The 11552-nt window shown below is 37.7% G+C and overlaps 1 protein-coding gene across 1 annotated transcript; it reads right to left on the bottom strand.

The window, feature by feature from the left end:
* Positions 1 to 4037: 4037 nt before the first annotated feature.
* Positions 4038 to 4347, bottom strand: CTXND2 (cortexin domain containing 2). Its single transcript, XM_074190366.1, has one exon. It carries the CDS (start codon positions 4345 to 4347, stop codon positions 4177 to 4179), a length of 171 nt encoding a protein of 56 aa, XP_074046467.1. The 3' UTR covers positions 4038 to 4176.
* Between the last annotated feature and the right edge of the window lie 7205 nt (positions 4348 to 11552).

Here is an 11552-nt window from a genome sequence, read left to right as displayed (position 1 = left end):
TTGAAGGAGTTATTTTCTTCAGAGAGATTTTTTTTTTTAATCTCCTTTTCCAGCTGGCCAATTCTTCTTTTTAAGGCATTTGCTTTTTGTTTTGCTTTTTCCACTAGGCTTAAACTGGTTTTTAACATATTATTTTTCTTCAATATTTTTTGTATATCGTTCAGCAAGCTTTTGATTTGGTTTTCATGATTTATCCACGTTGCTCTCATTTCTCCTCCCAATTTTTCCTCCACCTCCCTTAATTGCATTTCAAAGTGTTTTTTGAGGTCATCCATAGTCTGAGGCCATTTTCTATTTCTCCTGAAGGTTTTGGATATGGAAGCTTTGATTTTGTTGTCATGTGAGTACATGTTTTGATCTTCCATGGGACTAAAATAATTCTCTGTGGTCAGATTCTTCTTTTTCTGTTGTTTACTTCTCAGCCCAAGACTAATTTACAGCACTTCCCAAGGCTTTGGGTTTTTTTGGGGGGAGGAGGGGACACCCCACTTGGACCTTTATTCCTCCAAGGTCTTATGCTTTCTTACCTGTGCTTTGATACATGTCCCCCCCCCACTTCCTTCTGCCCTGGGGCTATATTCTTACCTGTGATTTGATATGTAGATGCCCCCCACCACTTCCCTCTGCCCTGGGGCTATAAGGAGAATCCTGCTATCTTGGTATGGAAGCCCAAACTGCAACCTGGATCTGTAGGCTTGCAGCAGAGTCCTACCATAAAGGAGAGCAGAGAAATCTCTGCAGACTTCCCTTATAGTCTCTGGGGGTTCAAGCTGCTTTCTCGAGATTCTTGCTGCAGATTCTGCGGCCATTGCTCCTCATTCCACACTCATTTTCGTGCAGCAGAGTTCTCTCACCACCCCTTCAAGCTATTGCCAGTGATCTCTGAGCTGAGCTGGGCCTAAATCCCCAATTCTTAATATAGTATCTTAATTGCCTGCTGTCCCTTTATGAGCACTCTTTTGACCCACAGGTGTCCAGACGATCTTTTCCTTTCAGGACTGATATACCTCCAGGTCCGACTGTCTGTCATTCCCTGTTCAGGCACCATTTGTAACCCACCATAGCCCTGGTGTGGGTCTGGATGTGATCTTCAGAGAGTCAGGTCGGGTAGGAAAACATACCCAAACATGAAAGGTTGGGAAGTGAAAATCTACCCTCTGATATCTTCTTAATAGGACAGTGAGAAAGGCCCTAGCCTTGGTTTTTTTTTTGTAGGGCAATGGGGTTAAGTGACTTGCCCAAGGTCATACAGCTAGGTATGACCTTGGTAAGTGTCTGAGGCTGGGTTTGAATTCAGGTCCTCCTGACTCCAGGGCTGGTGTTGTATCCACTTTGCCACCTAGCCACCCCCCCTAGCTTTGGGTTTTTACTGACTCACTGATGCCAATTGAGAATGATTAAATCATTACTAAGGTAAATCAGAGCATCATGTCTGGATTTGACTTACAAAAAGAGAATAGGCATAGATGTGGTGAAAACACTGTCTAGGGCTAAAAAAAGTTCTCTATTAAAAAAAGAGGTTAGGTCCAAGGGAAGCCTGTGGGAATCCTGCTAAAACACGAGGCAGGGAGATAGCCAAAGTGGAGAGGCATTGGGACAAAGCCATGATAATGAAAAATAAATCCAGATCTTGCCCTCCTTTGCTACTGGGACTTGTATAGACTATTGCAAGTCCAGGGAAAGGAAGCCAACATTCTATTGACTCTCAAGCGCTTTTCCTTTCAGAAGAGATTAATCAATTTGGAAGGTTTCATAGAAGCCATGAAGAAGGCTTATCTGCTAGAGGAGAGCTGTCTATGCTTTTTATGGGCTTAGATATGAATTCTCTGTGTTTGGAATTTTTCATAGGATTGAAATAAAACTTGCCCAGAATCATACATAAAATGCATGCTTAAATTAGTCCAGGTGTGGCAGGAAACCCACTGATGCAGGCAGTATAATTTGTGAGCACGGCATCCAAAGCATTATCTATGTCCTCTTTCTCCTTTTCCTTCTATCTCTGATGCTCCTTTCTGTCATTCTACTGATGGTTCAAGGGAGGTTTTTCCTATTAGAGGATGAGAGGCAGCCTCATAGTGTGTATATTTGTGAGTGTGTGTGTGTGTGTCTGTGTGTAGGAATGAGCACACATTTACAGAATTTAATGAGACTTATGAGTAGAGAAATGCAGCACCTGAGACAGCTCAGGATTAGACAGTGGTCTCTTCTAGGAAACTGGCTATCCTGTTCTAAACCTCTCCATCTCCTGCTGAACAAAGTTTTTTTTCTGCTACTCTGAGGCTTTTGGAGCAGTGGTGTAAGTTTTTGTCAGTAAATCAATTGCATTACATTCTTTCAATGAATCAACAATCCTAAACCTGGAGTCTGGAGCTTTATAGGTTGGCTAATTCAGCTGGGCATTAAAACAGTTTTATTAATCAGCAATACATTCTTGAAATCCACTTAAAGGGGATTAGGACTTCAATGGGGACTAAGAAGATCTATTATAAAATACTCAATCTATATAAATCTCTGGGACATATAAGTGTATAATTCCAAATTTTACCTCCTAAAGCAGATTTTAGTTATTTTTAGTGGCAATTAGTTCTACTTTTTACCAAAGTACTTCGGATGTCCTCTCCAGGTTCTGAAGAGTGTCTCCCTCTCAAACATTCAAGGACAAAAGTGTGCTTGCCCACATGGCTTCAAGAGAGGTGAATATGGCTGACATGATTCCTGTTCTAGTCAGAGAAGGGGGATTTCCTAGGGGGCAATGTTCTGGGGGCAACCTTGGAGTTTGCCTTGAAGGTGACCTTAAATTTCAGACTCTTGGAATCTGAGCTTCAAGCCAGAGAAAGGGGATTTCCTAGATCCAAAGGTAGTTTACATACAGGCACTAATGCTAAATCCTGGAGTACAAATACAAAGAAAAAAGATAATCCTGGCTCTTAAGAATTCTAATGAGAAAAGGCAACACTGACAGAGCTGCTAAGTGGAGAGAGACTAGGGCAGGGGCTTGTTTTGGAGGCAGCCAGGATGTGAGTTAGAGACTTAGATCCAAGCAAAATAAGATGAAAGCTCACCTATCTGAGCTCAGTAGCTCCCGAAGTAGAGTCCAGATTTCCATGGGAAGGAGTTGAGGCTGATGACCAGGTCCTGAAATTTATCTTTAGGCAGAGAGGGGAAGATTTCTTGGATAGCTGGCTTTTAGACAAAATACCTTTTGATTAGCCCCAAGTTAGAGAATCAGTCATCCAGCCTTCTATTCAAAGAAGAGGACTTTCAAGATCAGTCTTGAATAAATAGGAGAATTAAAGTTTGGGACAGTGGCAAAGAACCAAAAGTCATGCTGAGGAAGAACAAAGGATCTTGACTTTGTATGTGTCATTTCAAAGAATTATTTGGACCATGTGGGTCCCCATAGGAAGGATGTTGTCTAAGGGCAACATATGTTTCCCTTTTGTAGGGAGTCCAGAACACAAGGGTGGAATTACAAACTTGGTAATAACTTATATAGTATCCTGTGGTAAATTTGTACCTCCAGAGAGGAAGGAGAATTGTGTTGTTTGTTTCCGAGTTATTATTATAAGTTCTTTTATGTGTTTTTTCACTTATTTATGAGTTCCTTTAAGTTTATTTTCTGTGCATTGAAATAAAAACCTTTAGCTTAATCATATCTGATAAATGTACTTGTTACCTAGAGTGCTTATATAGGAATTAGTCACTCTATTATCCTTCATGGGGACTGCACATTAACTATATTTTGAGATTTTTCCTGTAGTAAACTCCAGTTAGGGGTAATAATAAGTCAAAGAACCCATGTTTTGGATAGTCCTCAGGATTGACCTTGTTTTATGTCAGTCCAGGGCTTGGAGTTCCTAACTAACAGGTAGAGGGCTAAACATAATATATATGGTAGTTCCCGGATGACATCCTAGGTTGGGGACAAAATGAGCCAAAAAGATTTTTGGAAAAATTGTATCTAGTCTCTATAAACCCAGAACTGATGTTCCAGTTACTGTCCATGGATAGTAGGCATAAGAATGTTGAGAAACAAGGAAGTTCAATAATTTAATGTGCTAGATCATCATTCTCTGTACAACTTACAGCAGATATATTGGGTCCACCGGTTTACAATAGGTACTTTTACCCCAGCTTCATCCCAGAGATGGCAAACTTCTTGGACCCTGTGACTGGTCAAATTTCTTCCTCCTGCCAGTTGGATGTGGGGATTGCTTTATAAGGATCTTTTACTACCTTGGCACACCGAACTATCATCACAATCAAGAACAGGCATATAAGAACAACAAAACCAATGGCGAACCCTTTATCCACATCGATGTTGGAGATAAAGCTTGCGTCCTCCATGTAGATACTCTTTCTACTGCTGCAGTGTCTCCTCAGAGCCCTCTGTACAGTTCTAATGTTCCTTGGAAGAAATAAGGGTGAAATATGAATGCAGATTCCTTTAGGGATAGTTTTGTTTATTGTTATTCTTGCTTTTGTTATTATTTTACAGAAACCAAGGGGAGGGGATCAAGGGTTGAAAAAGTCCTAGAAGGGGAAAATGTATTCTCTATTTAACAGGTATCTATTAAATACCCACTATTTATATATGAAATGGTTGGAAGAAAGGAAGTAGGGGGCATTTTTGTCAGCTCCACCCCAACTTGTACTAGACTTATTCTCTATTATGAAATGATCCCTCTCCTGTTCCTGGAAAATGTTAGTATTATTATTATTGTAGACAATGTTTTGCAATATTTTAAGTTGATAAAGTTCACTGCATGGCCATTTCTTTCAGGGCAAATGGAGTCCTAATCTAAGAACATAGGAAATTGCTGGAATATGCAAGTGAAGTTAATTTTTGTCTGATTTGATATTCTTTAATTTGTAATGAATACTTCTGATCTATATATTTCTGATTTAAAAAATTAGTTTCTTAACCTTTAACTAATAGTTATAAAATGTCAATTTGCTATATAAGGCCTGTCTCCTACTTCCCATATATTGAACTTGGCCTATGTCAATACTATCTGGTCCTCTCAATTATAGCACCAATAAATTCCTTTTACCCGATCAACAAACCTCAAGAGACATTTTGGATGAGGAGAGAGCAATCCTATTGTTATTTGTAAACATTTACTCTCCAGCCTATGTGGAATTCTTGTCAATGGGAATTTTAAGCAAATATTATAAGATTTGAGAGGATTATATTGTAAAAACCATGTCATATATGTGAAATCTCATTGGTTACTTAACTCAGTTTTTTATTTGTTTTCTGTATAAAATGCTCCCAGAATTTTGAATCAGCATTGTCATTCATAAGAATGCCATCCACCCATGGGTTTTGATAAAATTCTAGAGAATAAAACTTCATTTATAAAACTAACTTTTGTTATTTCATTTTTAGCCTAAGAAAATTATGGATAATACTTTAGCTTTTATGCACTTGGGCAGTATCCTTAGGTTGGGGAATAAACTTTGAAATTTTAAAATATTCTAGTCCTTATTCTGACAGTGTTATATTTGAGAGAGAGATAGAGAAACTGAGGAAGGAGGGGATCCAGGGATTAAAATCATGAAAACTATTGAAAACAACTTGGAATGAGCCTAAATTAGGCTGGGATAATCAATAGTGTTGAAGAAATTGGGTTTTATCTAAAAGAAATCCAACATTTCATATATATATATATATGTATGTATATATAGATATACATATCTATATATACTTATTGAGCATATTTCATATCAGAAATAAGAACAAAAATTCCCTAACTTTGGCTTATACACTTTTCCCAAGTCTTCAATTGTTAGTGCCATCTCCCTCTTTGAATTAACTTGTATTTACATATTTGATTACATATTGTATTCATTCCTCTAGTGTAATATAGAAATCCTTGAGTTCAGGGATTATTTTTTTTTGGATCAGTATAGTTATGACTACCACATAGTAGGAACTCAATGTTTGTGGAATTCTTCCTAATTACCTTGCAAAGCTTCTTAATTTCCCCTTCCCTTCTCTTACCATGTTTTGGTTGAATTTAAAGAACTAAATAATCCTTTTGCAATTTGGAGTTCAACCATAAGTAATTCCCCTCCTAAGGGTGCTGTTTTTAGGTTCTCTTTCACTCACTTCTTGCCTTTTTTATTTTTAAGAAAAGGTAGTACCATTACGTGCAGCTAAATTTCTTAGTCATTTTGTGTCATCATTATCTATTACCATTAACATCCAATTAATGATGAAATTTTGGAGAGATCTTTTGCAACTGGGAAAATCAGAGAAGTCTTCATATAGAAAGCAGTATTTGGGCTAGGTGTGAAAGGGTGAAAATAAGAGTGAAATTTTGATGGACTGAGGAAATAACTTTCCTACCATAAAGAATGCTTAGGGGCAAAAGCTGAGAGGCAAGAAAGCCTGAAATAGATTCAAGTAGCAAATGTCTTGGACAAAAGTTTATCTATACTTAAGTTATGTATGAAGGGAGTAGTTAAACCTTGAAGGATAATTTGAGAAGGAAGAACATATATTTGGTAACATTTGGTAACAGTGGAATTCAATGAAGGGCTTTGATCACTGGGCTGGTAGCAACAGGTTGGATGGATCAGAAAGAGATTGGGAGACAGGAATAGATCAATTAAGAAGCTGATATGGCAGCTATGGTGATGGCACTGGGATTGGAAATATGTCACTGGAAACAGATATGAGAAAAATAAAAATAGAATCTCTAAAATTTCATCATTAATTGAATTTCTATAATCTGCAATTGTCTTGGGGCAAAGTCATATGGAAAGGCATGGGGGAGTCTACTAGTCTGAATGTCTCTCTAGAAATGGCTTGGACAAAAATAAAATAAAATAATTTCCTAGACTAGATCCTATGTTAAAGTTGGTGAGATTAAAAATCTTATGGGAATAGGGGGATGTTAATCACATGTTATAATTTAGTGCTGGAAATCTTGAAACTTTTTTTTTTTTTGCAAGGCAATGGGGTTAAGTGGCTTGCCCAAGGCCACACAGCTAAGTAATTATCAAATGTCTGAGGTCAGATTTAACTCAGGTACTCCTGACTCCAGGGCCGGTGCTCTATCCACTGCACCACCTAGCCACCCCTAAATCTTGAAACTCTTAAACTAAATGACATCAGTTTGGGGCTGAGGCATTGGGATCTGGGGGACTGAGGCAAGTCATATCTGTAAATGTGCAAAAAATATGGAGGGGGACTCAGATAAGATCCTGGAAAAACTTAATAATTAGTGGGACGTATTTAGTTCTCACACCAGAGAAGTTTGAGGCATAAAGCTGACATTGCATCTCCTTTGAATTCCCAAACAATATATCATTTGTATATCATATGTCCAAAGCTGATGGAGGTTAAAACTTGCAAAACTGGGGTCCTCCTTCAACCCTCTGCTCTGACATCATAACTAGAGTGGTATATTGCCTTGCTGCGAGTGAGGTTCTAGAGGTGGCAAATGAGGGTGGAGAATGAGGTACTGCCTCCCTATGGAAGGCAGAATACCACTAGATCTCCCTGTGTTGGTTGTTGGTCAGGAGTATGATTGAAACAAGTTTACTGAAAGTACATTCATGATGCATCAAACAATCAATGCTGGATTTGTGTACCTGCATAAAGGGAGGAAGCTGGAGCAATTTGAACTTAGAGCACCATCTGGTGATTTACAGAGACTTTACTTTGAGAAGTTATTCCAACCCTACCCCTCAAGGAGGCACTCAGAGCACTGGTTCTGCTCCTACTGTAGGAGGATATGCATATACTTGGTCTGACAGTTATATTTCTGCCTTTTGTTTCTTATTGCCACATGTTCCTGTGGAGAGGAATACTACTCTTTATATTTGCAAAATGAAGATAGTTCTGCTCTGCCTAGCTTCCAGGGTTGTTGTGAGAATCAAAACAAGATAGTGTACAGTTTAAAGTCTTCTCTAAACATACTGATCCAAATAATCTGCTCTTTCTGTCTATACCACATATCTTAGTATTTAAGTTACTTTTTCCTTTTCTTTTTTTTTGGTTGTCTAAAGCCTTATTAACTATCAGCAGGAAAAGCATCCCAAGTACCAGCAGGAGCCATTGTCCAAAGCCCAGACACACATAAGCCAACCCTTGGGCCCAGTTTGGGTCCAGGCTGGTCCAGGAGCCAAGCCTTCCAGATGAGGAGACTAAAGCTTCCTGGGACTGGTTGGGCAGTAGCTGGTCAGTTAAGTTACTTTTCTAAAGTCACTTCAGTTTCCTCATTTGAAAAAATTAGAAGTTCCCTGAAGTTTTCCAGCTTTATAATCCAGTGATTACATACTCTATTCTTCTGCAGTTTTAGCATGCAAAATCTGATTGGATTTAAAAGGTACTTGAGGGCAATGAACGTCTAAAAAAACCCTTTTGATGGTTTATGTCTATATGAAAACTCAATTCATATCATTCTGTGAATATTTTGTCAATGTCAGTCAATTTCTTGAAAATAGATAGGGCATGTGATTTAATTAGCATAGGGAGATCTTGGGGAAGAACGTCCTCTCCCAATATAGGTGGGTATTTTTTCCTGCAATTTATGATCTTAGAAAATTCCCTAACGCAGTGAGAGATGAGTGACTTACTGGCCTGGAGTCACATAGTTTGTGTTAAAGGTAGGACTTGATCTCAGGTCTTCCTTGCTCTTTTTGTTTTTTTGCAAGGCAGTGGGATTAAGTCACTTGCTCAGAGTCATACAGCTAGATAATTATTATTGTGTCTGAGGTCAAGTTTGAACTCAGGTCCTCCTGATTCTACTGTGCCACCTAGATGTCCTGGTCTTCCTGGTTCTAAGGTCAGTTCTTTACCTATTTTATAAGGTTGACTGCCACTCTCTATCCTTCTGACTTGAAAGATCTTTTTTTGCCTTTTAAAGCATAGACCTGTATGCTACCTTTTAAAAATATGATATGTGGTAAATGTATTGGAATGGAATTTCTTATTCAATAGTTAAAAGAACAACTATCAAAGCTGAAAGAGAAGCTTATGATGATGATGGATTTTAATTTAACAGCAAGAATTTAGATTGGAGATATTATCCAGGGACTTTACAATGTCCATACACTGATGGACAGGCAGGAAAAGTTCCACTTTTTTTTTTTTGTAAGGCAATGGGGTTAAGTGGCTTGCCCAGGGCCACACAGCTAGGTAATTATTAAGTGTCTGAGACCGGATTTGAACCCAGGTACTCCTGACTCCAGGGCCAGTGCTCTATCCATTACACCACCTAGCTGCCCCAAAAGTTTCATTTCTTTAGGTAACTCAGAAACCATACTTTATTCAATCAAGCGTTTCATGTGATTATAGGAAGAACATGGCTAAGAAACAAAAGGACCAAATTTGATCTGTATTTTAACAGAAGAAATAGAAAAAAGGGAAAAACAAAACTGTCACAAACGTTTAAAACGATTAGTAGGGGTGGCTAGGTGGCGCCGTGGATAGAGCAACGGCCCTGGAGTCGAGTACTCGAGTTCAAATCCGGCCTCAGACACTTAATAATTACCTAGCTGTGTGGTCCTGGGCAAGCCACTTAACCCCATTTGCCTTGCAAAAAAAAAACCAAACCTAAAATAAAATGATTAGTAAAGCTCTTATTAAAAAAAAATTCTACTCCTTAGGATGAGAGCTGAAAAATGGGGATCAAGGAACAAATCTCTTTATCCAGATTTCTTAAAGGAATTTGCTCTTGGATAAAGACTTTTTGGCTCTCATCCTAAGGAATACTATATATATATTTTTAAATAACAAATAACAAATAATCATTTTATTTTTTTGTTTTGTTTTCTTACTAATCATTTTAAATATCTGTGACCATTTTGTTTTTCCCTTTTTTTCTATTTCTTTTGTTGAAATCCAGATCAAATTTGGCCCCTATGTTTCTCAGCAGTCTTCTTAGCAGTATTTCAGAATATGCGAGGAAGTTATATTCATTTCATCATTCTCCAGACAGATAAAGGGAGGAAGCTGGAGCAATTTGAACTTAGAGCACCATCTGGTGATTTACAGAGACTTTACTTTGAGAAGTTATTCCAACCCTACCCCTCAAGGAGGCACTCAGAGCACTGGTTCCACATGTTTCCTTCCTGAAACTCATTTTTTTCTTCTTTGGCTTGGCCTCTTTCTTGTTTTTTTTTTGTTTTTAGGTTTTTTCAAGGCAAATGGGATTAAGTGGCTTCCCTAAGGCTACACAGCTAGGTAATTATTAAGTGTCTGAGACCAGATTTGAACCCAGGTACTCCTGACTCCAGGGCCAGTGCTCTATTCACTGCACCACCTAGCCGCCCCTTTGCCTCTTTCTTAAACAATGCGCCAGTCTCTCTGTCTTTCCAATAGGATTGACACTGAGAAAGGAGGAATTTTCAAGGATGATTCTTAGCCTTTCATGTTATAATTCTTAGAAAAGATAGGATATAATACAAAAGGAAAAATGATAGACCCAATAAAGTCTTGGATAAGAGATGGGCTCTTCCACTTAAGAAAGCATAAAAAAAAATTCTCTGAACTTGAATTTCCTTTTCTTTTAATGACTAAAATACTATTTCCATTGGACTTCCTGTCTCATAGATTATGAAATTCAAGAAAAAGTATGTGATGATTGTGTGTATATATATATATATATATATATATATATATATATATATATATCTTAGATTACTCACTGTCATGGGGAAGGGGGAGGGAAAGGAAAGGAGGTAGAAAAATGTAAAACTCAGAAGCTTACAAAAAGATTAATGTTGAAATCTATCTTTGCATGTAATTGGAAAAAATTAAATTTTAAAAAAGTATATATGAAAGCATACTCTATAACCTTAAAACATTCTACTCTATAACCTCAAAACATCCTACAATATAACCTATTAATTACAAATTATGCCAGTTGGAAGAACTCTTTGTAGATCACATCTCTAGGCCATCTTCCCACACATCAAACTGTACCTAAACATGACGGATATGATATCTCTTTGTTTCTTAATGTGTTCTAAGAAGAAAACCTTCCTACAATCAGCTTCATAATATATTTATTGAACTGTTTATTGAACCTCATAGAATTAAAAGTCATAATTATAATATTTCTAGAAGATCTTTCCATAGTAACTATAATAGTAGTAGCATTTTTACCTTTGGAAGCAGTGACATCTGAAGCTGAATTTGGCCGTTGGTAGGGCAGTCTTCATCTAAATAAATGCATCTCTTTAGTAGCATGTGATTTTTGCCCTCTCAGTATTACTTGAGTAATGGTGGTAGTGGTATGGTATACAGACCATTCTCTTCATCTTCACCTTGGACACTGAGGAACCAGGTACTTCATGAATAGTTCAACTAAAACAGCTTCAAGTTTCAGATACTCTCTAATGAGTGAGAAAATGATCCCAATTGATTAAATAAGAACCTGGGTCATTTGAGGAATATTTCCACAACCTTAACTAGGCTGAGGAAGCCAAGGTTAATATATTGCTGCTCATGAACATGTGTGGTAAAAGGTAGAACAACCCAGTTATTTAATCTAAAGCAGTTATTCTGAACCATTTTGTTTGGTTTGTTTTGT

Source organism: Macrotis lagotis, chromosome 5, assembly GCF_037893015.1.
Source record: "Macrotis lagotis isolate mMagLag1 chromosome 5, bilby.v1.9.chrom.fasta, whole genome shotgun sequence".
NCBI lineage: Eukaryota > Metazoa > Chordata > Mammalia > Peramelemorphia > Peramelidae > Macrotis > Macrotis lagotis.
This window is presented reverse-complemented; position numbering and strand designations above follow the sequence as displayed.